At 46.9% G+C, this 24861-nt stretch overlaps 1 protein-coding gene across 2 annotated transcripts in view; it reads right to left on the bottom strand.

The window, feature by feature from the left end:
• LOC109871351 (formin-like protein 2) overlaps positions 1–24861 on the bottom strand; it is a 91080-nt gene that overhangs the window by 20895 nt on the left and 45324 nt on the right. For both annotated transcript variants that reach the window (XM_020462200.2, XM_031805403.1), the window contains exons 3-10: positions 24737–24817; positions 16984–17060; positions 14828–14911; positions 13883–14032; positions 4877–4985; positions 3499–3575; positions 2521–2614; positions 44–118 (exon numbers count right to left, since the gene is read on the bottom strand). In XM_020462200.2, the coding sequence (XP_020317789.2) occupies positions 44–118; positions 2521–2614; positions 3499–3575; positions 4877–4985; positions 13883–14032; positions 14828–14911; positions 16984–17060; positions 24737–24817 (747 nt within the window). The remainder of the gene's footprint in view (positions 1–43; positions 119–2520; positions 2615–3498; positions 3576–4876; positions 4986–13882; positions 14033–14827; positions 14912–16983; positions 17061–24736; positions 24818–24861) is intronic.

Here is a 24861-nt window from a genome sequence, read left to right as displayed (position 1 = left end):
ATATGATGTAACCGATGGCTCGTCCAGTGGAAACGCTGTGTACCATAAAGTCAATGTTGTTGTCCATGTCCTTGAAGTGTTCCATTAGCTTCTCGAACCTCTGTGTCTCAGCACACACCTGCAAGAAAAATCAGCAATCATTTACTTTTAGCCGTGGACTCAAAAGGCGATGAAAGGAATCTTTAAGTACTTCGAGCATCCAGATATAACGCTTTATGACTCGTTATAAATATGTATGAGTCTTAATAATCTGTTATAGCAAAAGGCTGTTATGTTTCTCTATGAATAACATTTTTCAGTTGTCTCAAACTGGCTGCTATTTTTTTTATTTAACCTTTTGGGGCGGCAGGGTAGCCTAGTGGTTAGAGCGTTGGACTAGTAATCGGAAGGTTGCAAGTTCAAACCCCCGAGCTGTCGTTCTGCCCTTGAACAGGCAGTTAACCCACTGTTCCTAGGCCGTCATTGAAAATAAGAATTTGTTCTTAACTGACTTGCCTAGTTAAATAAAGGTAAATAAAAACAATTTGATCTAGCAACCTTTCCGTTACTGGCCCAACGCTCTAACCACTAGGCTACTTACCTGAAATATGTGTAAGACATTATAAACGGGTCCAAGCCTCATAACTGCATTATACATGGAATCGTCAAGTTAAGTCTTACTTTGCAATGCAGAATATTGTATTACCTTAGCGAGAGAAATAAAATGTTTCCGTCATAATCTCTGCCTTATATAAAAACCCAGCCCCTGTACTGTCTCCTCACTCCCTCCCATCACACTGAATCCTTCCCTGATCAAATATCAAGAAGAGTGCCAGCATGGTGAAACCTCCTCTGCCATAGGGCTTTGTAACACTCATGACCTATTTTCCCCCTCTGTGATTACCATATATACAGCACTGAAAGAGAGAGAGAGAGAAAGAAAGGAGGAAGGGAGAGAGAGAGAGCAGGAGAGGGAGAAAGAGAGAAAGAAGGGAGGAAGGGAGAGAAAGAAAGGAGGAAGGGAGAGAGAGAGGGAGAGAAAGAAAGGAGGAAGGGAGAGAGAGAGGGAGAGAAAGAAAGAAAGAAAGAAAGGAGGAAGGGAGAGAGAGATGGAGAGAAAGAAAGGAGGGAGAGAGAGGGAGAGAAAGAAAGAAAGAAAGAAAGGAGGAAGGGAGAGAGAGATGGAGAGAAAGAAAGGAGGGAGAGAGAGAGCGAGAGAGAGGGAGAAAGGGGAGAAAAGAGGGAGGGAGAGAGTGGAGAAAGGAGGACAAGAGAGAGGGGAGAGAGAGGAGAAAGTGAGGTTGGTAGAGGGAAGAGAGAGAGAGACACCTCTGCAGTTCAGACATTGCTTAAAGGCAGGGAAGGGGAGACCGACAGATAGACAGACGGGAAAGATAAAGAGCCAAGGAGAGGAGAGGAGTGCATAAGCACTCCACACAATGCTCTGTGCCCCAGCCTGCACGCTGCCCCCCACTCCAAACAACCCCCTCTAACCCACAGGGCGGGGAGTCAAGAGCCCCCTAACAACAAGCTTCCCCATAGAGGGAAAGCAATGAGCACCATCTCAACTCAAGCAAGCCAAAATAACACTTGTTGTATATCTGTTGTATAACAGCATAAAACACGAAAGAAAAGCGTCAAAAGAAATCGCTTTCTTTATATTACAGTTTATATGGAACATACTGCCAGACAATAACGATTGTACAATGTGACCAATAAGATAATCTAATAGTTTTTGGACCATTGCCGTTTCCACCACATATATTGTGAAGGGCCAATCGCAATCCATTGACTTTAATAGTGCAGCGACACACATGGCTATGTCTCTACCTTCTGGTTAAGGGGGAGCGACTCTGAGCTTTAGAGTTGGCTAGTCCACCTCTAACAACAGTGAAATACAATAGAGAGTAATGCTCAATATTTTATTCTGGGTCTAAATATTGTATTAACTTCAGTCAGCCCAATTTTTCCAGAGCCCGCCTGCGAATTGGACTGTTTTACAGAGGGCCCCTCCAGAAGCCCAACTACTTTACACATACAAATGCAGACACACAGGGTCAGGGGTTGTATATATTTATCAAGCGTCTCAGAGTAGTGCTGATCTAGGATCAGTTTTCCCTTCTAGATCATACTGAATTGAAGATTCAATTGAAAGGGGGACCTGATCCTGGACCAGCACGCCTACTCTGCTAAACTTGGTACATACGACCCCTGATCCGGCTGTATTACATAGGTGTCACATAGGTTCTTATATCTGTGAAGTGCCTGCCGAATCACTAACAAACTGTTTTCTCTGTGGGTCTGAGAGGTCTGTGAACTGCCTTTCCGGGTGATCGATGCCGAGCAACACGTCTATAGCCTTTGATACAGGCAAAGCTGCATTCCTAGATGCAATCCTCCACAGGAATTTGCCAACCTCGGGTCTGCTGTTGAGAGCATTCCACCACTACACGACTCAATGCGTGAACTACATGGAATGACACCGTTTAGGTATAATAGCATAGCGCCGCCTTCTTGCTCTGCGCATCCACTGCACCGTACCTCCTTGAAGTTGTCGAACGCAGAGAGGATGATTTCGTGTCCTCCCCTGACGAGACACACGGCGGCCAGTAACTCCAACACGAGAGCTTTGGTTCTGGGAAAGCAGGAGAAGAAAACAATGATGGGTTATAACCTCGTGTGATGCCACTGCCAAAGCCAACCCCCAGTGATGCCTAAGAAAGAGAGGTCGCATCCTTTCTCCCACTGGGGCTGTTTCCCAAATGGCGCCCTATTCCCTTCCTAGTGCACTACTTTCAACCAGAGGTCCATGGACCCGGGCCCAAAGTAGTGCCCTATGAAGGGAATAGGGTGCCATCCGAGGTCACATAACATGTCTTACCAGATGATGTTGCTGGATCAAACATGTCAATTCAATAGTACTATATGATAAACAGGGCTGTGGGTCTAATCCTGGGGATTAAACGAAAGTTATACAGAGCAGAGTGAATCCCTCAGCCATAATCCCTATGAGTGATGAGGTGGTGACGTGGTACCTTGTACCGTTCGCTCATTCATTTAAAGGAAGGTATTCTGTTATTTTTATTCTATTACACACACACACACACACACACACACACACACACACACACACACACACACACACACACACACACACACACACACACACAGTGTCAGTGGTGCCCTGATCTGCAAGCCGGGCTGTCTAGATGGCTGGCTGAATGAGTTTGCACTGAATGCTGACTTTACACACACTTTGGGCGGGGTGTTGAATGAGCATGTGCACTGGCTCTATCAGCAGTTGACAGAGCTGGTGCAGTCTTAAGGGAAGGTAGGCAGGTAGTGCTGATCTACGATCAGTTAATCCTTTTAGATCATAATGAAATACAATAATATATGGACCCTGGAGAGCTGATCCTAGATCAGCACTACTCCTCGGAGACGCTTGAAAAATAAGCACCCAGAGGAGCTGTTTAGAACCAGGCACTGGGGGCCATCCACCCAAAGAGTCCATTTTACCTGGGATTCTTATTGTTGAGACTTAGTGCAATTTCATTCACAGCATGCGGGTGGGACATCACCATGTTGAAGCCGTACTGGGCCATCAAAAATAGATAGAGGGAGAGAGAGAGAGAGAGGGGGAGAGAAAAAAGAAAGACAGCTCGTTAATAAACAGGGAGTGACCCGTTTACATAATGAAGGGAAACTTGAGAAATGATCTGTCGCGGAAAACATGGCAGACGACAAATACAATTTGTCTGAGGATAGATGAAGGTGTGTGTCTTTTTCTGCATTTTCTTATGTTACAGCCTTATTCTAAAATGTATTAAATTGTTTTCCCCCCTCATCAATCTACACACAACACCCCATAATGACAAAGCAAAAACAGGTTTTTATACATTTTGGCACATGTAAAAAAAAAAAGAAGATAATAATGAAATCTCATTTACATAAGTATTCAGACTCAGTACTTTGTTGAAGCACCTTTGGGAGCGATTACAGCCTCAAGTCTTCTTGGGTATGATGCTACAAGCTTGGCACACCTGTATTTGGGGAGTTTCTCTCATTCTTCCCTGCAGTTCCTCTCAAACAGGTCGTAATGTGCAGATGTTCAATCGGGTTCAAGTCCACATTCAGAGACTTGTCCAGAAGCCACTCCTGCATTGTCGTGGTTGGTGCCTGGTTTCCCCCAGATAATGACGCTTGGCATTCAGGCCAAGAGTTTATTCTTGGTTTCATCAGACCAGAAAATCTTGTTTCTCACAGTCAGAGTCCTTTTAGGTGCCTATTGGCAAAATCCAAGTAAACTGTCATGCGCCTTTTACTGAGGAGTGGCTTCTGCCTGGCCACTCTACCATAAAGGCCTGATTTGTGGAGTGCTGCAGAGATGCTTGTCCCTCTGGAAGGGGTTATCCCATCTCCATAGAGGAGGTGGGAGCTCTGTCAGAGTGACCATTGGGTTCTTGGTCACCTGATCAAGGCCCTTCTCCCCCGATTGATCAGTTTGTCCACTCAGCCAGCTCTAGGAAAAGTCTTAGTGGTTCCAAACTTCTTCAATATTAGAATGATGGAGGCCACTGTGTTCTTGGGGACCTTGAATGCTCCAGAAATGTTTGGTACCCTTCCCCAGATCTGTGTCTCAACACAATCCTGTATCGGAGCTCTACGGACAATTCCTTTGACCTCATGGCTTGGTTTTTGTTCTGACATGCACCGTCAACTGTGGGACATTATATAGACAGGTCTGTGCCTTTCCAAATCATGTCCAATCAATTGAATTTACCAATGGGCCCTGGTCAAAAGTAGTGCACCAAATAGGGAATAGGGTGCCATTTAGGAGGCAGCCTATGTATTGGGTGAGCATGGGGGCTGGAGAGAGAGAGAGAGAGACTCTCACCTGGTAGTTCATGATGGCTCGCAGGCACATGATGCAGACGTGAACGTCGTCCTTCTTACAGACCAGCCGGGAGTTCTTCAGAGTTCTCCGGCTCGGCAACGTGTTGCAACTGAAACATACGGACACAGGAGAGTTTTCACAGTTTGCACCATTAGTCTGAATTGATACAAACAAAGAAGCAGCGCTTGGTGAACAGGAAAACATGTCATCTGTGAACTGCAGAAATTAAACTCGTTAGAAGGACAAAGAGTTGTGTAATCTACTGCCTTACTCAAGAGGCCAAAGGGGAATTGAACTAACTCTGCACAAAGATATCACTTGCAGCTAGTACAACGGCAGCAAGTCATTTGCATGCATGGCGGCGACCAGGCCCGGCTTTGTGGAGATAAAAGGGCAAAGAGGGGAGCCTTTCCCGCTGACGCCTTTCTCACAATGAAAGGAGAGTGGGTGTGTTTGTTCAAGTGTGTGTGTGTGTGTGCAACTGAACACGGCCCAGTACAGCCCAGATCAGCTCCGTCCAGCCAGGGACATAAGACGTGATATTTTCAGCGCTGTCACAAGGCTCTAACTACTAGCAATGGTTCTGGGAAAAGGTTCCTTGAGGCTACCGATGCACACAAACACTGACTCATGTTTGCACCGATGCCTTAGGGCCAAGTCTTCAGTCACGGCATTGGTAGAGTGTGTTGTCTAAACAACCTAGCAAACCACAGTAGATGATAGGTCTTCATGGTCAGGCACGTCTCACTGGTTACATCAATGTGAGCTATTCAGCTAGCAGTTATGACGTCTGCATGTAGTAAATGTAAAATAGCTATAACAGTAAGTGTGTGTATGCGTGACTTTGTCTTTGTGTGTGTGTTTATGTGTGCTCTTTGTTCTATTTAGGTGCATGTGACAGAAAAAAGACAAGTGTCCTCGCGTAAATGAGCTCGCTTCGCGAGACGGTGACAGAATTGGACCGCTGCCTCACCCAGCAGGTGACGGCGGTGTTCTTCGAGAACTAACCTCTTGTACTCTTTCCCCTCATTACACAAAACTATCTCCAGCCCTCAGCCTGCGACCAGGCAGCGGGGACAATAGGTAGATTAACACATCTGAGTGGAAAAAGGATCTATATCCTGAATGGCACCCTACTCCCTATATAGTGCACTACTTTCTTCTTCTTCTTCTTTTTTTTTTACCTGGGCTCTGGTCAAACATAGTGCACCACATTGGGAATAGGGTGCCATTCGGGATGCCACCAGTGACTTGGAGAGCACATTGTTTCTTAATCATTCAGATGGAATGATGTGTGATGACTTGACTATGAGTAAAAGGAGACAGTCATTCACCCCGCTGCAATGTCGGCCCGGTAGGCTTGCGTTGACAGGCCTGGTGGTGGCGTACCAACTTCCACCCAATGAAAGTTCGCCAAAAGGCTTCGAGCTATGCTTTCGTGGACGTTATTTCAACACTACAGCTACCTAGTCTAAGGCCGAGTCCCGAACGGCAGCCTACTCCTTGTACAGTGTACTCCTTTTGACCGGGGCCGAATAGTACACTACACAGGGAACAGGGTGCCATTTGGGACGCACTTACACTCTAAGTCACGTCTCACTACAGTACAACAACACGTTGACAGACACAACTATAAACTACAGTAGGCTAGCCTGAATAAGGAGCTCTGGAAGAAAAAAACAGAAGACATACCATCGTCCTTGAGAACACTTTGGGCATTTTAAAGAGCTTGGCGTCCTTCCAAGTGTGCAGTGAGGTTTTCAGAAAAATAGATGGAATTCTTAATATGACATCAGAAAAGTGACAACAATGATTGACTTGGAGGGGGTGAAACTGTTACAACAAGGCTAAGTTTCTGTAGGTCGGAAAAATGAATAAATACTAACATTGCTAATGTTAATTACCTTGACTTGTCAGTCTGTGTAAGGAGGAAACTAAAGAATGTACAGAAGGGTTTGGTTTACAGCCAGTTACTAATTGAACAACTAGCAATATACAGAGGGGGCCAGAAACAATGCCAGTACAAACAGCCATTTGCTCTAAATGGGAACAGAAATCAAATTTCTACAGTAAGCACAATAGTTAGTCGCAGCAGAACAAATAGGTCTAACTTCCCCTCGCTCCCCTTCACACACTGGGACACAGCTTGGTAATGGAAGCAGGTAGTGTGTGTGTGTGTGTGTGTGTCAGGGTTTCTGTTAGCTGGTAAATACCGGCTTTTGGCCAATATTTTTATTTTTAACAAGGTCGATAAAATAAACTACATTTGCTGTCCAAATTGTTGTGAGAAAAAAATAATTCCATTGTAAAATAGTGCTTTTTATTCATTGATGGAAATACCAGTGGATGTGCTCCAAACGTCAAAGGCAAATATACTTCATAGGCTAATAAATCCTCAAGCAGCTGGGACATTAGAGTTGGATGTGTTTCTAGTCAGTGAACTGGGCAACATTGGTGAAGATTGTGTTGATTATCTCTGTCTCCAGTGCGCCCGCCCGAGAGGTGTCTCTTTCACCAAAACAGAACGAAGACAGCCTCATGATCTCGCCTTCTTAAGGACAAAGTAATGAGGCTGATGTGAGTCAAGCTTCTCCAAGGTGTTGACTTCCCAACAAGCAGTGGCTGTCTTTGAGCAGGCCAAGGTCCACCGCAAACGCAAGTAAATTAGAGGCAAATGATTGTGTTCGTCAGGCCCAGTCCTAGCAGTTCTGCTGCCGCACTAGGCCAGATCAACATATGCCGCCCGTGTCATGTATAGTATAAAGATTTGGAATGGATTGATAGACTAGAGTAGAGTAATGATGTGTATCATTGGTGCATTTCAGTTGAACTTATTCAGTTGTGCTTGGAAACGGACAAATCGTCTCAGACTTTTCACATTACAATGTTGCAAATCACTAGTAGGAAACAGAGTTGTCAATAGGCCCCGTATATCACACGACACGAGTCTCGACACCACGATAGTTCAAATTACAATAAACATAACATTTATTAACATCATCCAATAGAACTGTAAAAAGAGTGAGGCATTGTAAACTAAGCTTTCTCTCAATGAACCAGCCTGAACTCATTTGGTTTTTGGTTTATTAATATCACATTTGATTGTCCAACATGATCATTTCTTCATTTTGTGGCTGCCTAGAGTGTACTCTTTCCACCTCTGTGTTGCTGAATTGCGGTGGGAATGGGGAATGGGGAGTGGGCCGGACCGGTCATGGCTAGACGGGATCCAGCTTTTCAAAAGTACACTGAACAAAAATATAAACACAACATATTGGTTCCATGTTTTATGAGTTGAAATAAAATACCTCCGAAATTGTCGATACACACAAAAAGTATATTTCTCTCAAATACACAAATTTGTTTACATCCCTATTAGTGAGCATTTCTCCTTTGCCAAGATAATCCGTCCACCTAAACAGGTGTGGCATATCGAGAAGCTGATTAAACAGCATGGTCATTCCTCAGGTGCACCTTGTGCTGGGGGACAATAAAAGGCCACTTTAAAACGTGCAGTTTGTCACACAACACAATGGCACAGATGTCTCAAGTTGAGGGAGCGTGCAATTGGCATGCTGACAGCGGGAATGTCCACCAGAGCTGTTGCGTAGAACATAATATCCCAGTTCTTCCATGCCCTGCCTACTCACCAGACATGTCACCCATTGAGCTTGTTTGGGATGCTCAGGATTGACGTGTACGACAGCATGTTCCATTTCCCGCCAATATCTAGCAATGTTGCACAGCCATTGAAGAGGAGTGGGACAACATTCCACAGGCCACAATAAACAGCCTGATCAACTCTATCTGAAGGAGATGTGTCGTGCTGCATGAGGCAAAATTGTGCTCACACCAGATACTGACTCGTTTCTGATCCACGCCATACATTAGGGCCTAATGAATATATTTCAATAAATCTGAGTAAAATCTTTGAAATTGTTGCATGTCGCGTTTATAATTTTGTTCAGTATCAATTTTTCTTTTTGCTAACCCTAACCCTTTTCCTAACCTGCTATGCTAATTCTCCTAACCTGCTGCTAAATTAAATCAGAGAGGCCTTGATTGTATTTGAAAACAGCTGTGTTCTGTTATTCATTAATTACACATTTTATACAAATAGCCTATAGGACAGGTCGTTGGCAAATTACATTATACAAATATTATATTTTGAAGTCGTGTCGGAGACTAGTTCTTCTCGGCTCATGTTGGTATTTATTTATATTACGATATTCATTCAAGATATATAGAAGGGATTTTTATTTTTTATTTTACCTTTATTTTACTAGGCAAGTCAGTTAAGAACAAATTCTTATTTTCAATGACGGCCTAGGAACAGTGGGTTAACTGCCTGTTCAGGGGCAGAACGACAGATTTGTACCTTGTCAGCTCGGGGATTCGAACTTGCAACCTTTCGGTTACTAGTCCAACGCTCTAACCACTAGGCTACCCTGAAGACGCAACGGGCAATGCTATGCTTTTCAATAAAACCGGTCATTTTGGTTTAAGAGCGTCATTCTATTTTATTACAACTTTACAGGCTAATTCCTATTCCGTTAAGATGAATGACAATCTAAAGGTGATGAATGACAATCTAAAGGTGATGAATGACAATCTAAAGGTGATTTTGAGCACCGTGGGTGGACGCCATAATGTGTTACGCACACAATGCAAATGGACACCCGGTACATTTCTCAAATATCCGGTAAATTCAAATCTTGCCAGTCACGGTTGTTCGGCGCCAAAATTTTCCTCACGGAAACCCTGGTGTGTGTGTGTGTGAGTGGCAGGTAGGTAGGTAGGTAGGTAGGGGAGCCAGGGGGGGTTGAGGTGGGTGGGGGGGGGGGGGGGTGCTGCGGGCATCTACATCTATCAGACAGCACCATGAGCGACACCTCAAGTAGACCTGCCTGCTGCTGCTGAAGAGTGGAGCACAGAGCAGGAGACTAGAGGACAAAGGCCAGGACAGAACATCAGTCAACATCACAGCTGTCACTGTCACCTTCATACAGCTCACATTCACATACAGCACATAGTTTTTTCCCCCTCATCAATCTACACACAATACACCATAATGACAAAGCCAAAACAGGTTTGTAGATTTGTTTTTCTTTTCTTGCAAATTAATCAAATAAAATGAACAGAAATATCACATTTACATAAGTATTCAGACCATTTAATCAGTACTCTGTTGAAGCACCGTTGGCAGCGATTACAGCTTCAAGTCTTCTTGGGTATGACGCTACAAGCTTGACACACCTGTATTTGGGGAGTTTCTCCCGTTCTTCAATGCAAATTCTCTCAAACTCTGTCAGGTTGGATGGGAAGCATCGATGCACAGCTATTTTCAGGTCTCTCCAGAGATGTTTCATCGGGTTCAAGTCCGGGGTCTGGCTGGGCCACTCAAGGATATTCAGAGACTTGTCACGAAGCCACTCCTGCGTTGTCTTGGCTGTGTTTAAGGTTGTTGTCCTGTTGGAAGGTGAACCTTCACCCCAGTCTGAGGTCCTGAGAGCTCTGGAGCAGGTTTTAATCAAGGAACTCTCTGTACTTTGCTCCATTCATCTTTCCCTTGATCCTGACTAGTCTCCCAGTCCCTGCTGCTGAAAAACATCCCCTACAGCATGATGCTGCCACCACCATGCTTCACCGTAGGGATGGTGCCTGGTTTCCTCAGGATGTGACGCTTGGCATTCAGGCCAAAGAGTTCAATCTTGGTGTCATCAGACGAGATAAACTTGTTTATCATGTTCTCAGTCCTTTAGGTACCTCTTGGGAAACTCCAAGCAGGCTGTCATGTGCCTTTTACTGAGTAGTGGTTTCCATCTGGCCACTCTACCATAAAGGCCTGATTGGTGGAGTGCTGCAGATATGGTTGTCCTTCTGGAAGTTTCTCCCATCTCCACAGAGGAACTCTGGAGCTCTGTCAGAGTGACCATTGGTCAGAGAGGTGACCAAGGACCCAAGGCCCTTGCTCATTTTGGCCGGGCGGCCAGCTCTTGGAAGAGTCTTTGTGGTTCCAAATTTCTTCCATTTAAGAATGATGGAGGCCACTGTGTTCTTGGGGACCTTCAATGCTCCAGAAATGTTTTGGTACCCTTCCCCAGATCTGTGCCTTGACACAACCTTGTCTCTGAGCTCTACGGATATTTCCTTCGACCTCATGGTTTGTTTTTTTCTGACACGCACTGTCAACAGTGGTACCTTATATAGACAGGTTTGTGCCTTTCCAAATCATGTCCAATCAATTGAGTTTATCGCAGGTGGACTCCAATCAAGTTGTAGAAACATCTCAAGGATGATCAATGGAAACAGGATGCACCTGAGCTCAATTTCAAGTCTCATAGCAAAGGGTCTGAATTCTTATGTAAATAAGGTATCTGCTAAAATGTCTAGAAACATGTTTTCACTGTCATGGGATATTGTGTTTAGATTGACGAGGAAAAAACATTATTTAATACATTTTAGTATAAGGCTGTAACGTAACAAAATGTGGAAAAGGGGAAGGGGTATGAATACTTTCAATTAAATGGCACCCTAGTGCACTACTACAGAAGTAGTGCACTATATAGGTAATAGGGTGCCATTTGGGACGCATACATAGCCTCAGTCTCCTATAGGATCTTCCATTTGATCTAAACTTGGACAGACAGGAGTATTAACACTGTAGCCCCACAGTCCCTTGTACATACGTGCCAGCACACTGACACACTGGATGCATCCCAAATGGCACCCTATTACTTATCAAAGTTTTGCACCATACAGGGAACAGGGTGTCATTTGGGACACACACACTAGCCTACCAGAAGAAGCTCATGAGTCGTGAGTTGAGATGAATTGAAAATTAATGTAGCTTAATCCACCATATGTGAATTAGAATAGTGTTGGGATCAGCGGAGGCTGGTGGGGGGGAACTACAGGAGGACGGGCTCATTGTAACGACTAGAATGGAATAAATAGAATGAATGTTTGATACTGTTCCATCGACTCCATTCCAGCCATTACTGTCACGTTCTGACCTTTATTTCCTTTGTTTTGTATTTATTTAGTATGGTCAGGGCGTGAGTTGGGTGGGCAGTCTATGTTTGTTTTTCTATGATTTGGGGATTTGTATGTTTCGGCCTAGTATGGTTCTCAATCAGAGGCAGGTGTCATTAGTTGTCTCTGATTGAGAATCATACTTAGGTAGCCTGGGTTGCACTGTTTGTTTGTGGGTGATTGTCTATGTTGATTGCTTGTGTCATCACAGTTCTCATTTAGCTTCACGGTCGTTAATTGTTTATTGTTTTTTGTATTCAGTGTTCAGTACTTTCTTTAATTAAATATCAAGATGAACACAAACCACGCCGCGTCTTGGTCCGCCTTTCCTTCACCAGAAGAATCCCGTGACAATTACAATGAGCCCGTCCTCCTATAGCTCCTCCCACCAGCCGCCTCTGGTTGGGATTGAGAAGACATGTGCAACATGGTGCGAATGGTTTCCTTTGTGCAACGTTACCACAGTCAGACAGAAGGATTAGCCGTCTATGTGAGAAGTCAATGGGAATAACACCCTGGCACATCATTGAAACAACAGCAGGGATTAACACACGCAGTCAGAAATAGGCAGAATTGGATGAACCTGGTATAATAACGTCAGCAGGGGGACAATTTCAATGTTGGCCAAATTATAAAAAATGTGTATCATTCATATCATATTCATCACATAAACATATCATATTTGTAAAATTCCTGTGGAAAAGATATTGTTAGAAAATGGGGATTTCCGGCTTGTTCAGTAGCTATGAAAAACCCAGTGTCAGCAATGTGTGGTAGAGATATCATAATCCATAACATTTCATGTGATGTCTGAAAAGGTCGTTTGTTGTGGTCATGAGGCCCTGAAGGCTTTAAATGGCTTAAGACACGTTTTAGTCTGGCTGGGGGGTTGGGGTTGTTTTCCATGGATACGTTCCAAATGGCACCCTATTCCCTATGTAGTGAACCTTTTTTTGACCAGGACCCATAGGGAATCCCATATTACTCTGGGCAAAAGCACCATCTAAGGAATAGGGTGCCATTTGGAACGTATCCATGGAAAACAAACCCACCCCCGTCCTCTATCCTGCCAATCCGTGCCAGACTGAAAGGTGGTTTAAGCCATTCAAAGCCTTCAGGGCCTCATGACCACAACAAACGACCTTTTCAGACATCACATGAAATGTGCGCGCCTTCAGAAACGTCAAATACAACCATGTGACGGCCCTCCCACTCCGTCTGCCTGAGTTCTCTCTCTTTGCTCTTGTTTTCCTTAATAGGATGTCGGTGGGCGGAGGCGGGAGGGTCGTCAGCGAAATGGGACACACCTGGGCTCGGGTGTGTCCCGGGATAAATACACCTCTTCCCCATTCATTGAGGAGACTCTCTCCATGCAGACACACCGATAGATTTTTGCTTGTGGCATTTTTGTGGTTGTTTTGTTTGTTTGCTTTGGCACCTTTCAACACCCCTCATGATCGCATTCATGCACGGAACCACTCACTTACACTACTGATTACCGACGACACACACCATTGTTAATTGTATTTATGTTACTTCAGTTAATAAATATATTTCTGTTATTCCTTATCTCCACATTGTCTCCCTTTTTGTTACGGACTTCGCGCCAGTTCGTGACAACCACGTGAATGAAGCATCAAATTAGGGAACTATAACAAACCATTCCTTGTAGATACCACACACATATCAAGTTTTAAATACAGAACTCTTGACTACGTTATCATTGTGGTGTAGCCTTATAGTAGCTTCTAGCCTGTAATGTATGGTTAGAGTCCGGCAACTTTCCTAAAAAAAACCCAGCTTTTGCCAGAAATCAAGGTTGGAGGACTCCGGATGTCATGCGTATTCCCTCTTGATTCTAGGAAACGTCAAACTGGGATACCTAGAAAATCTGGGGGTTCTTTAAAAAAAAAAAATATGTTATCCACATTTTTTTCAAGCCTAGGTACAGTATTGAGGCGTGTGGTTTACCGTAGCGTGGAGTGTCTCCCGGCGCGGGAGATGCTGTTCCCGTTGACGGGGGACGGGAAGTTACTCCCCCCGTGCAGGTCCTCTATGGATCTGCTCCAGGGCTTATCCACCGACTTCTCCGGGTTGTTCTCTGCGCTGTCGCCATCAAACCTGGAGAGGGGGAACACGCAGGACAGGAGACTTAAGAGATCGTAATACATCACTGTACTCTCTGATCACAGTCCGACGAAGACCGTGTCCCAAATGCAAACTTATTCACTTTTAAGTGTACTAGTCTTGACCAGGGCCCATAGGTAGTAAAAGTAGTGCACTACATAGGGTATCGAGTGCCATTTGGGACACAAGCCTAGTCTTTTTCACGCACTATCAGTAGGTAGAAGGGTATACAAATTCTGCATAAGTGCAACATTATGGAGATACTCTTATTTCAGATTTCAGCAGGGCAATAATTCCCAAATAGACGTGGCTATTTTCGAATGGAAAGGCAGGGGGCTAACTTGTACCAAGCGAATCAAGGTCAACACTCATTGATGGGATAGCCATTTGATACTCGTTGGACAGACTAGTAACATAGGGTCCGAACGTACATTTCAAATGTAACTGAATCTACAAGCCAAACAGAGCAAAATGTCTACGTCCCAAATGTCACCACTATTCCCCTACGTAGTGCACTACTTTTTGACCGGGGCCCATTGGGTGTCCCATAGGGCTCTGGTCAAAAGTAGTGCGCTATATAGTGAATGGGATGCAGCCAGTGGTCCCAGGAACCGTTCGGTCACCACATTCGACCAGTGACTCGGGTGTTTCTGAGAACGAGGCAGCAGTAGCAGCATTGGTCGAGGAAATGCATCACTGATTAGGCAGAAAAGGGCCATTGTGCTCATTGTCTGGGCCTGCGCGAGACGAGGTCCATCTATAGGGTGAACAGAGCGAAGGGGGACTTACGTGACAGCGTACTGCGCAAAAGAAAGATACTCCACCAACACATCCAGGCCTTTGTTTTCGTCGTTGAGGAATTCTCTCACCCACCTAGAAGGAGAAATAACAGCCGGTGTTAGTCCAAGAACAACACTCGGCTCACACAAACAGTACGTGGGCCCACAGTGTGAGACACACGACAAACAATCACACACACAGAACTGTCTGAGATTCAGCCATTTTATCGTTGAGATACACGTCTAAGTGCTAAGGGTCTGAAACGTGATCTAGCTAGAATAAAAAGCTTGAAATAAGTCCTGGGAGGAGGAGGGGGGGGGAGAGAAAGAGCGAGATTTTAGATTTCCCCCACATTTCTCTCACTCTCTTCCCATCAGTCACTGGGAGGAATAGCGATGAGCCGGTTGGGGGACTTCAAAGCCTTGGTGATGCCGTGGAATACGGCAACACGCACACATATATAAAGACACATAGGCAGCTCCCCCTCTCTTCTCCTCTCTGCCAGGGAAGGCCTTGACAATGATCAAAAGACCATTTCTACCTTTCTAACCGCCACCAGTGTAAAAGTGGGCCACCTATTCAGCATGCTGGAGCTTTCATCTGCACTCGACAGCGACGGAAACCAGAGCCGTCTTTTTGAGAGACAATACAGCATGTTTGACGAAAGACAGTCTCTCTCTCTCTCTCTCTAAGGACTCACTCACTCACACTCTTTCTAACACTTTCTTTATTAGCGACTCCACCAGCATCGTGTCTATTTACGGGGCCAATTACTTTAACGGGCTGTGATTGCGCGGTGATTGCACCGAGCGTGACACACAGCCAGGCCTTTAGAAGTACTGTGACGATCACTAACAAGGGACGTGCTCGTCTGAGAGCAGGGTCCCATTCATTAGGCACTGAAGGGACGAAAAAACGGATTGAAACACGGAGTGCTTTAAGCAGAACTGCGCCCTAATGAACTGGGCCCCTCAGTCTGACTATGGCGTGGCTGCATTCTGACTTGTGTTGCTAATAAAAAAGGGATAATTTAAAGGGCATGGGGGCCCTTAATAGTAATGTACTGTAAAGGGAATAGGGTGCCATTTGGGATGCGTCGAAGGTGTGGAGGGGTGTGACCTGACTTTAAACAGGCACGCACGGTAGTCACGAGTCGTGACCACAGCAGCAACAGTTTGATTCAGAATATGACAATGTAACTTGTCAACAATTGAACGAGGTGAAAACAATTGAAAGGCTGTGTTGTACTCAGTGCTTACTGAGAAAAACGCTATCTCCACTATCAGTAGACGCAAGACGTGTCTTCTCTGAAAAGGACTGATTGTTATGTAGCCTACTGGTCATCACACTGATTTCTTCTGGTTTCTGCCCCCCCCCCCTTCTTTATAACCGCCGCCCTCCCTCCCACTCCCTCAGTCTCTCTCTGGGAAAAGATAATGCTTCATTATCTAATCTAGATTAGGTTGATTATTAATGTAATCTAGCTTAGCGACATAAGGTCACTAAAACAAGGCACGAGATAATCCACGTAAACAATGCCCCCCCTCCTGGCTTTGTTTTGGGAGACAGACTTCCTCCAACGTGACACGGCTTTGTGGTTCAGTGTGTGTATGTATGTGAGTGAGTGAGTGGGTGAGTGAGTGAGTTGAGTGAGTGCGTTGGTGTTGTTGGGACCCTGAGATCCTGTAACCGTTGTTGTGTTATAGTGCCTGACTAGCTGGAGTCTGTGTGTTGATGGTACAGAACTGTGGCTGTCTGGTCCCCTTTCTGCGACAGAGTCCCAAATGTCACACTTTTCTCTATGTAGTGCCCTACTTTTGACCAGGACCCAGGTAGGGAATAGGGTGCCCTTTGGGACGCAGGCCCGTGTCTTCCTGTCCCACACAACTGTCTGCCAGTGTTGCCTACCGTGTCACCGGTGACCTTGCCCCGTCCCATCAGCCCCGCTGCATCCTGCTGTCCCTTATCTTGCCTCATCCCGACTATAGCTCCCAGCATGCACCCCGGCTTCATTACTCCCTGGGACCACAGCTGACCTGGCATGCGTCCCAAATGGCATTCCCTTTATAGCGCACACCATTTCAACAGGCCCACAGGGAATAGGGTGCCATTTGGGACGCAGACAACACTTTCACATCCACACACACATATCAATTGCCACCCACCCTATGTGATTTGTCCTTAACGAAATTTCCAGTTCTCTCAGGACTTGGGTGGACTCCTGCACTCTCCGTCGGAATTTCTGGGGGCAAAGAAAGGGAATTATTATTAACGTTTCATCACTCTGGTCGGGCAGGTTATAAATCCTAAATCAGACAACAGACACCACCGCTGCCATTCCCGAAAGGGAAATGTCCTGAAGAGAATGTGTGTGTTTCCATGTCTTGAATAGGGCTGCACAAATCTGGGAACTTCCAATACATTCCCTGGTTCTCCAGAAAAGAGTTCCTCCTTATGGGACAATAGAATATTCTGCGCATTCCAAATGGCACTCTATTCCCTATGTAGTACACTCGTTTTTTTTAATGGGCCCTGGTCAAAAGTAGGCACTATTATAGGCAATAAGGTGCCATTTGGGACGCGGGTATATTCAACTCATTAAATTGGTCCTGGCTTGTATTTGAGCTGCCGGGCCCTTTGCACACACCGACCGTAGATCCATTCTTGTCCTGTGTGCTGTTACCGTGGTTTTACCGCCGGGAGAAAACGCTCAGGGGACCGAAGTGTATGACCTGACCTGCATGTGAATATACTCTCTCTCTCTCTCTCTCTCTCCCTCTCTCTCTCTCCAAACAAAAGCCCTGCGGCCTGTTGCGCCACAACTGTGAGGAGGAGGAGGAATAGAAAAGGCACAAGCGTGAGCGACGGGGCTCGCTAGCAGGCATTCATAATCAACGGCCAGAAGAACCAATGTTGCTCACTACTAGTTCAGAGGAAGAAATCTCAATGATGACAGAGAGTGAAATCATTGCATCACCAATGACATAGACCGAGGAGGAGGCTCCCAGTATCCATATCCACCCAGTTTGGCTGTGGCCTTGCCTTCCCGTTCCATGCTGTGCCCATAGTGCATAGTGTAGGGAATAGAGCGCAGTTTGGGATGTACCCTGTGTCTATCAGGGAGGAAACAAACAGAGCTAGACTCAAGTGTTATAAACACAGAGAGCGAGAGAGAGCAGTACAGGGACGTTCCCATTGCCAGGGCTTCTCTGGGCTCGTAGTACTGGGCTGGGTGGAGGTGGTGTGTGTGTTTGGCCCATGTGGAGATGAGAAACAGAGTGTAATTGTATTAGGGAGGAGACCCATTGTGTGGAAATCAGAGCAAGTGCGAGGGCTACTGCGCAGACTCCTTGACACCCCCCGCCCACACACATACACAGTCACGTACACACATACACACCCCACTCCTCACTAAGTACTACCAGCTGTTCTACCAGCGCAGATCCAGAGAGAGCAGAGGAGAGAGGGGACAGAGAGTAGGGGGATATAGAGGAGAGAGGACAGAGAGTAGGGGGATATAGAGGACAGAGAGAGAGGACAGAGAGTAGGGGGATATAGAGGATGGAGAGAGAGGACAGAAAGTAGGGGGATATAGAGGAGAGAGAGAGACAGAGATGACAGAGTAGGGGGATATAGAGGAGAGAGGGGACAGAGAGTAGGGGGATATAGAGGAGAGAGGACAGAGAGTAGGGGGATATAGAGGAGAGAGAGAGAGGACAGAGAGTAGGGGGATATAGAGGACAGAGAGAGAGGACAGAGAGTAGGGGGATATAGAGGAGAGAGAGAGACAGAGATGACAGAGTAGGGGGATATAGAGGAGAGAGAGAGAGAGAGGACAGAGAGTAGGGGGATATAGAGGAGAGAGGACAGAGAGTAGGGGGATATAGAGGAGAGAGGACAGAGAGTAGGGGGATATAGAGGACAGAGAGAGAGGACAGAGAGTAGGGGGATATAGAGGAGAGAGAGTGAGACAGAGATGACAGAGTAGGGGGATATAGAGGAGAGAGAGAGAGAGAGGACAGAGAGTAGGGGGATATAGAGGACAGAGAGAGAGGACAGAGAGTAGGGGGATATAGAGGAGAGAGAGAGAGAGACAGAGATGACAGAGTAGGGGGATATAGAGGAGAGAGAGAGAGAGAGGACAGAGAGTAGGGGGATATAGAGGAGAGAGGGGACAGAGAGTAGGGGGATATAGAGGAGAGAGGACAGAGAGTAGGGGGATATAGAGGATGGAGAGAGAAGACAGAGAGTAGGGGGATATAGAGGAGAGAGAGAGACAGAGATGACAGAGTAGGGGGATATAGAGGAGAGAGGGGACAGAGAGTAGGGGGATATAGAGGAGAGAGGACAGAGAGTAGGGGGATATAGAGGAGAGAGAGAGAGGACAGAGAGTAGGGGGATATAGAGGACAGAGAGAGAGGACAGAGAGTAGGGGGATATAGAGGAGAGAGAGAGACAGAGATGACAGAGTAGGGGGATATAGAGGAGAGAGAGAGAGAGAGGACAGAGAGTAGGGGGATATAGAGGAGAGAGGACAGAGAGTAGGGGGATATAGAGGAGAGAGGACAGAGAGTAGGGGGATATAGAGGACAGAGAGAGAGGACAGAGAGTAGGGGGATATAGAGGAGAGAGAGTGAGACAGAGATGACAGAGTAGGGGGATATAGAGGAGAGAGAGAGAGAGAGGACAGAGAGTAGGGGGATATAGAGGACAGAGAGAGAGGACAGAGAGTAGGGGGATATAGAGGAGAGAGAGAGAGACAGAGATGACAGAGTAGGGGGATATAGAGGAGAGAGAGAGAGAGAGGACAGAGAGTAGGGGGATATAGAGGAGAGAGGGGACAGAGAGTAGGGGGATATAGAGGAGAGAGAGAGAGAGAGGACAGAGAGTATGAGGATATAGAGGAGAGAGAGAGAGACAGAGATGACAGAGTAGGGGGATATAGAGGAGAGAGAGAGAGAGAGGACAGAGAGTAGGGGGATATAGAGGAGAGAGGGGACAGAGAGTAGGGGGATATAGAGGAGAGAGAGAGAGAGAGGACAGAGAGTAGAGGGATATAGAGAAGAGGGGACAGAGAGTAGGGGGATATTGAGGAGAGAGAGGACAGAGAGTAGGGGGATATAGAGGACAGAGAGAGAGGACAGAGAGTATGAGGATATAGAGGAGAGAGAGTGAGACTGATAACAGAGAGTAGGGGATATAGAGGAGAGACAATAGAGAGGACAGAGAGTAGGGGGATAGAGGAGAGAGGATAGAGAGGACAGCGAGTAGGGGGATAGAGGAGAGAGGATAGAGAGGACAGAGAGTAGGGGGTATAGAGGACAGAGAGAGGACAGAGAGCAGGGTGAAACAGAGGAGAGACAATAGAGAGGACAGAGAGTAGGGGGATAGAGGAGAGAGGATAGAGAGGACAGAGAGTAGGGGGATAGAGGAGAGAGGATAGAGAGGACAGAGAGTAGGGGGTATAGAGGACAGAGAGAGGACAGAGAGCAGGGTGAAACAGAGGAGAGACAATAGAGAGGACAGAGAGTAGGGGGATAGAGGAGAGAGGATAGAGAGGACAGAGAGTAGGGGGATAGAGGAGAGAGGATAGAGAGGACAGAGAGTAGGGGGGTATAGAGGACAGAGAGCAGGGTGATATAGAGGACAGAGAGAGGACAGAGAGAGACAGAGAGTAGGAGGATATAGAGGACAGAGAGAGGACAGAGAGCAGGGTGAAACAGAGGAGAGACAATAGAGAGGACAGAGAGTAGGGGGATAGAGGAGAGAGGATAGAGAGGACAGAGAGTAGGGGGGTATAGAGGACAGCGGACAGAGAGCAGGGTGATATAGAGGACAGAGAGAGGACAGAGAGAGACAGAGAGTAGGAGGATATAGAGGACAGAGAGAGGACAGAGAGCAGGGTGAAACAGAGGAGAGAAAGCAGGGAAAGAAATAAAACAGGGAAAGGGAGCAGGGGTAAAAAGAGAGAGCGGGGAGAGAGCAGAGGGAAAGGGAAGAGAGCGATAGAGCAGGGAAAGAGAAGAGAGCGATAGAGCAGGGAAAGAGAAGAGAGCGATAGAGCAGGGAAAGAGAAGAGAGCGACAGAGCAGGGAAAGAGAAGAGAGCGATAGAGCAGGGAAAGAGAAGAGAGCGATAGAGCAGGGAAAGAGAAGAGAGCGATAGAGCAGGGAAAGAGAAGAGAGCGATAGAGCAGGGAAAGAGAAGAGAGCGATAGAGCAGGGAAAGAGAAGAGAGCGATAGAGCAGGGAAAGAGAAGAGAGCGATAGAGCAGGGAAAGAGAAGAGAGCGATAGAGCAGGGAAAGAGAAGAGAGCGATAGAGCAGGGAAAGAGAAAGGAGAGAGCAGAGAAAACAGGGGGAAAGCGAGAGAAAGAGGTAGAGAGTGGGGAGCTGTGCCCGCTCCAGAGGGGTCATTCTGGAAACAAATCAAAGGCTGATACATTCTTGTGAACTTTTTGGAATGGAAATCTTCCTCCTTGGCTGTCTATTGGCTGAGCGGAATGCACTGGGCCTGCATATGTAAAGCGGAGGCAATGACCTCCAGCTCTCCACAGAGGCACAAAGTGGCAATTGTTTGAGTCTGAAGAAAAGGGGGCTGAGGCAGGAATGTAAAAACCATAACTCTCTCTCTTTCCCCATCTCTCTCTCTCTCTCTCTTTCCCAGTCTCTCTCTCTCTCTCTTTCCCAGTCTCTCTCTCTCTCTTTCCCCGTCTCTCGCTCTCTCTTTCCCCGTCTCTCTCTCTCTTTCCCCGTCTCTCTCTTTCCCCGTCTCTCTCTTTCCCCGTCTCTCTCTTTCCCCGTCTCTCTCTCTCTCTTTCCCCGTCTCTCTCTCTCTCTTTCCCCGTCTCTCTCTCTCTCTTTCCCCGTCTCTCTCTCTTTCCCCGTCTCTCTCTCTCTTTCCCCATCTCTCTCTCTCTTTCCCCATCTCTCGCTCTCTTTCCCCATCTCTCTCTCTCTCTCTCTTTCCCCATCTCTCTCTCTCTCTCTCTTTCCCCGTCTCTCTCTCTCTCTTTCCCCGTCTCTCTCTCTCTTTCCCCGTCTCTCTCTCTCTCTTTCCCGTCTCTCTCTCTCTCTCTTTCCCCGTCTCTCTCTTTCCCCGTCTCTCTCTCTCTCTTTCCCCGTCTCTCTCTCTCTCTTTCCCCGTCTCTCTCTCTTTCCCCGTCTCTCTCTCTTTCCCCATCTCTCTCTCTCTCTCTCTCTCTCTCTTCCCCGTCTCTCTCTCTCTTTCCACGTCTCTCTCTCTTTCCCCGTCTCTCTCTCTTTCCCCGTCTCTCTCTCTCTTTCCCCATCTCTCTCTCTTTCCCCGTCTCTCTCTCTCTTTCCCCATCTCTCTCTCTCTCTCTTTCCCCGTCTCTCTCTCTCTCTTTCCCCGTCTCTCTCTCTCTCTTCCCCGTCTCTCTCTCTCTTCCCCGTCTCTCTCTCTCTCTCCCCGTCTCTCTCTCTCTCTTCCCCATCTCTCTCTCTCTCTCTCTTTCCCCGTCTCTCTCTCTCTCTTCCCCGTCTCTCTCTCTTTCCCCATCTCTCTCTCTCTCTCTTTCCCCATCTCTCTCTCTCTCTCTTTCCCCGTCTCTCTCTCTCTCTTTACCCGTCTCTCTCTCTCTCTTTCCCCGTCTCTCTCTCTCTCTTTCCCCGTCTCTCGCTTTATTTCCCCTGACTCTCTCTCTCTCTATTTCACTCTCTCTCTCAATTTCCCCCCTCTCTCTCGACCCCTTACCGCTCTCTCTCTCACTTCTCCCCTCTCCCCTGGTGCAGGCTGCTGACCTCGGCGAGGGACACGATAACTCCCGTAGGAACAGAGTATTAAGCCGCGCGCTAGAAGGAGCAGACAGGAACATTGGAGGAGTATCTCACAGTTCTTCTCTACCAGGGCAGGGGCTAAACGGCCCATACAGGCTGACGCTTCGATGTGAAAATAAACACGGGGGGGTCAGGGATGTCTTTCCTCCTCCGAGAGCAGAGCAGACCTGTTTAAATAAAGAGCTGGTGCCTCTCGGTCCGATTGTGACAGACGTTTTCAATAAAGGTAGAGGACGACCATACTTTGGTCAGCGCTGCTAGACAAACAAAGGGAGCGAGGGCTAACCTACTGTATGCAGGCCCTGGAGTCAGTGGTCACATCCCAAATGGCACCCCACCCCCTATATAGTGCACTACTTTTGACCAGAGCCCTATGGGTCTCCCCTTGGACCCATTAGTAAGGCACTATAGGGAATAGGGTGCCATTTGGGATGCAACCAGCGTGTAATAAATCCTTCCTTCAGCCATCGTAGTGCTACGTGTTTATACCCTGACAGAGAGAGAGAGAGAGACAGACAGAGACAGAGTAAACCTGGACCAGTCACATCCGTCATCTGGGAGCCCTCCTCCCACACACTACGGCTGTGTTACAAATGGCACCCTAATCCCTATATGGTGCACTACTTTTGACTAGGCCCTGGTCAACAGTATAGGTAATAAGGGTGTCATTTGGGATGCAGAGCAAACCTGCCCCATCCCACAGTACACTCGTCCTCATAGTCTTACGTCTGCCTACAATATGAGCACTTCTCATCCACCATCCACTCTCTTCCCTCTTTCTATTCCTCTCTTCTCCTCGCCTATTTTGTTCCTCAACCTTCTTCCTCTTATTCTCCTTCTCCTTCATCTCCGCCTCCAGAGAGAAACGCTGATCTTTCAACCCTGTTCGGGTATCCTTAAAAACAGTGTACCAAGGATGCGTCTCAAACGGCACCCCCATAGGGATCTGGTTCAAAGCAGTGCACCAGAAAGGGAATAGGGTGCCATTTGGGATAGACGTTAAGACTACATCGATAATGCAGCTATGGGGTGCAGGAGTGCCAAAATACACGCTGCATAACACATTCCCTTTGCTCTTTCTATCGTGGAAGGGGACGAGGGACAAACGTTCAACAAAACCCAGAACAACGCTGTAAATAATTCAACATTAGCCTAGGATAGCAGAGACAGACATTCTATTTGTGTCGCCGTCGTCACATCCATCGCCAGCTACAGATCTGAACTCTCGCTCTTGTCGTTCCGCCGCGAGCGTACAATGTGGCTCTTGAAACGTTCACTCCAGTCAGTTCAGCGTAATGAAATGATCCGGAACAGTTTGCTGTTATTCTGGCAGTCATTCAGTTCATTTGTTTTTAATCACAGAGAGAGACGACGCCACCGACCCAAATAGCACCCTATTCCCTAGATACTTCTCGATATACCCTCATGGCCCTGGCCAAAAGTAGTGCACTATAAAGGGAATAGGGTGCGATTGCGGACGCAGACCCTTCTCACAGCGGCACTATCGCTCTCCGCGAGCCAAAACTCTGCCTTATTGGCAAGGCCTGAAGGTTGGCTAACACTGTACTTTAGAAGGGAAAAAAAACACACCCCAAACTCTCCTTCTGTGGCCAGAGAGTCATCCTCAGCCAGTACAGGCTGCTTCACTCCCCTGCTGCTGCCACCAGCAGGGTGTGGGGATGATATCATAACACTCCTTTAAACTATGGTGAGGCTCTGCAAGGCCATGTTTAAAGGGACATTTCACTCACAAATGACATTGTGTCAGATGTTTTCAGACCTCAAAAGTAGTCAGAAGGACACCTATATGCCTATTTCCCATGATGACGGTGCACTCATTTGGGGTGGAGACATACAGTAGCTGGATCTACGCAACCGATTGCCGTGGGTCGTGGTTTCATCTTGACATTAGAGGTCTGAAAACATCTGACACATTTTTGATTTGAACGTGCAATGTCCCTTTAACGCCAAGGGGTCCACTACTTCTCGGGGCCACTGGGCCTTCTTTCCACAGCCATAGGGATGCTGGGATATCCTGGTGGTGTGGAGCTGGTTGAAAGGGGAAGGAAGAGGCTGAGGCAGTGGAACAGTTGGTTGGGAACAATCAACACTCACTCACCTTCCTGGTGACCGCTGGGTCCAGATAACCCCTCAGCTTCTGGATGTATGTGTGAGGTGGGTTCTTCACTTGGAATCGTTCCTGGGAGAGAGAAAGAGGAGAGCGACAGAGCGAGAGAGGAGAGA

This window comes from Oncorhynchus kisutch, linkage group LG26, assembly GCF_002021735.2.
Source record: "Oncorhynchus kisutch isolate 150728-3 linkage group LG26, Okis_V2, whole genome shotgun sequence".
In the NCBI taxonomy this organism is placed as follows: Eukaryota; Metazoa; Chordata; class Actinopteri; order Salmoniformes; family Salmonidae; genus Oncorhynchus; species Oncorhynchus kisutch.
The sequence above is the reverse complement of the archived record's forward strand: the minus strand, read 5'-3'. Positions and strand labels throughout refer to the sequence as shown.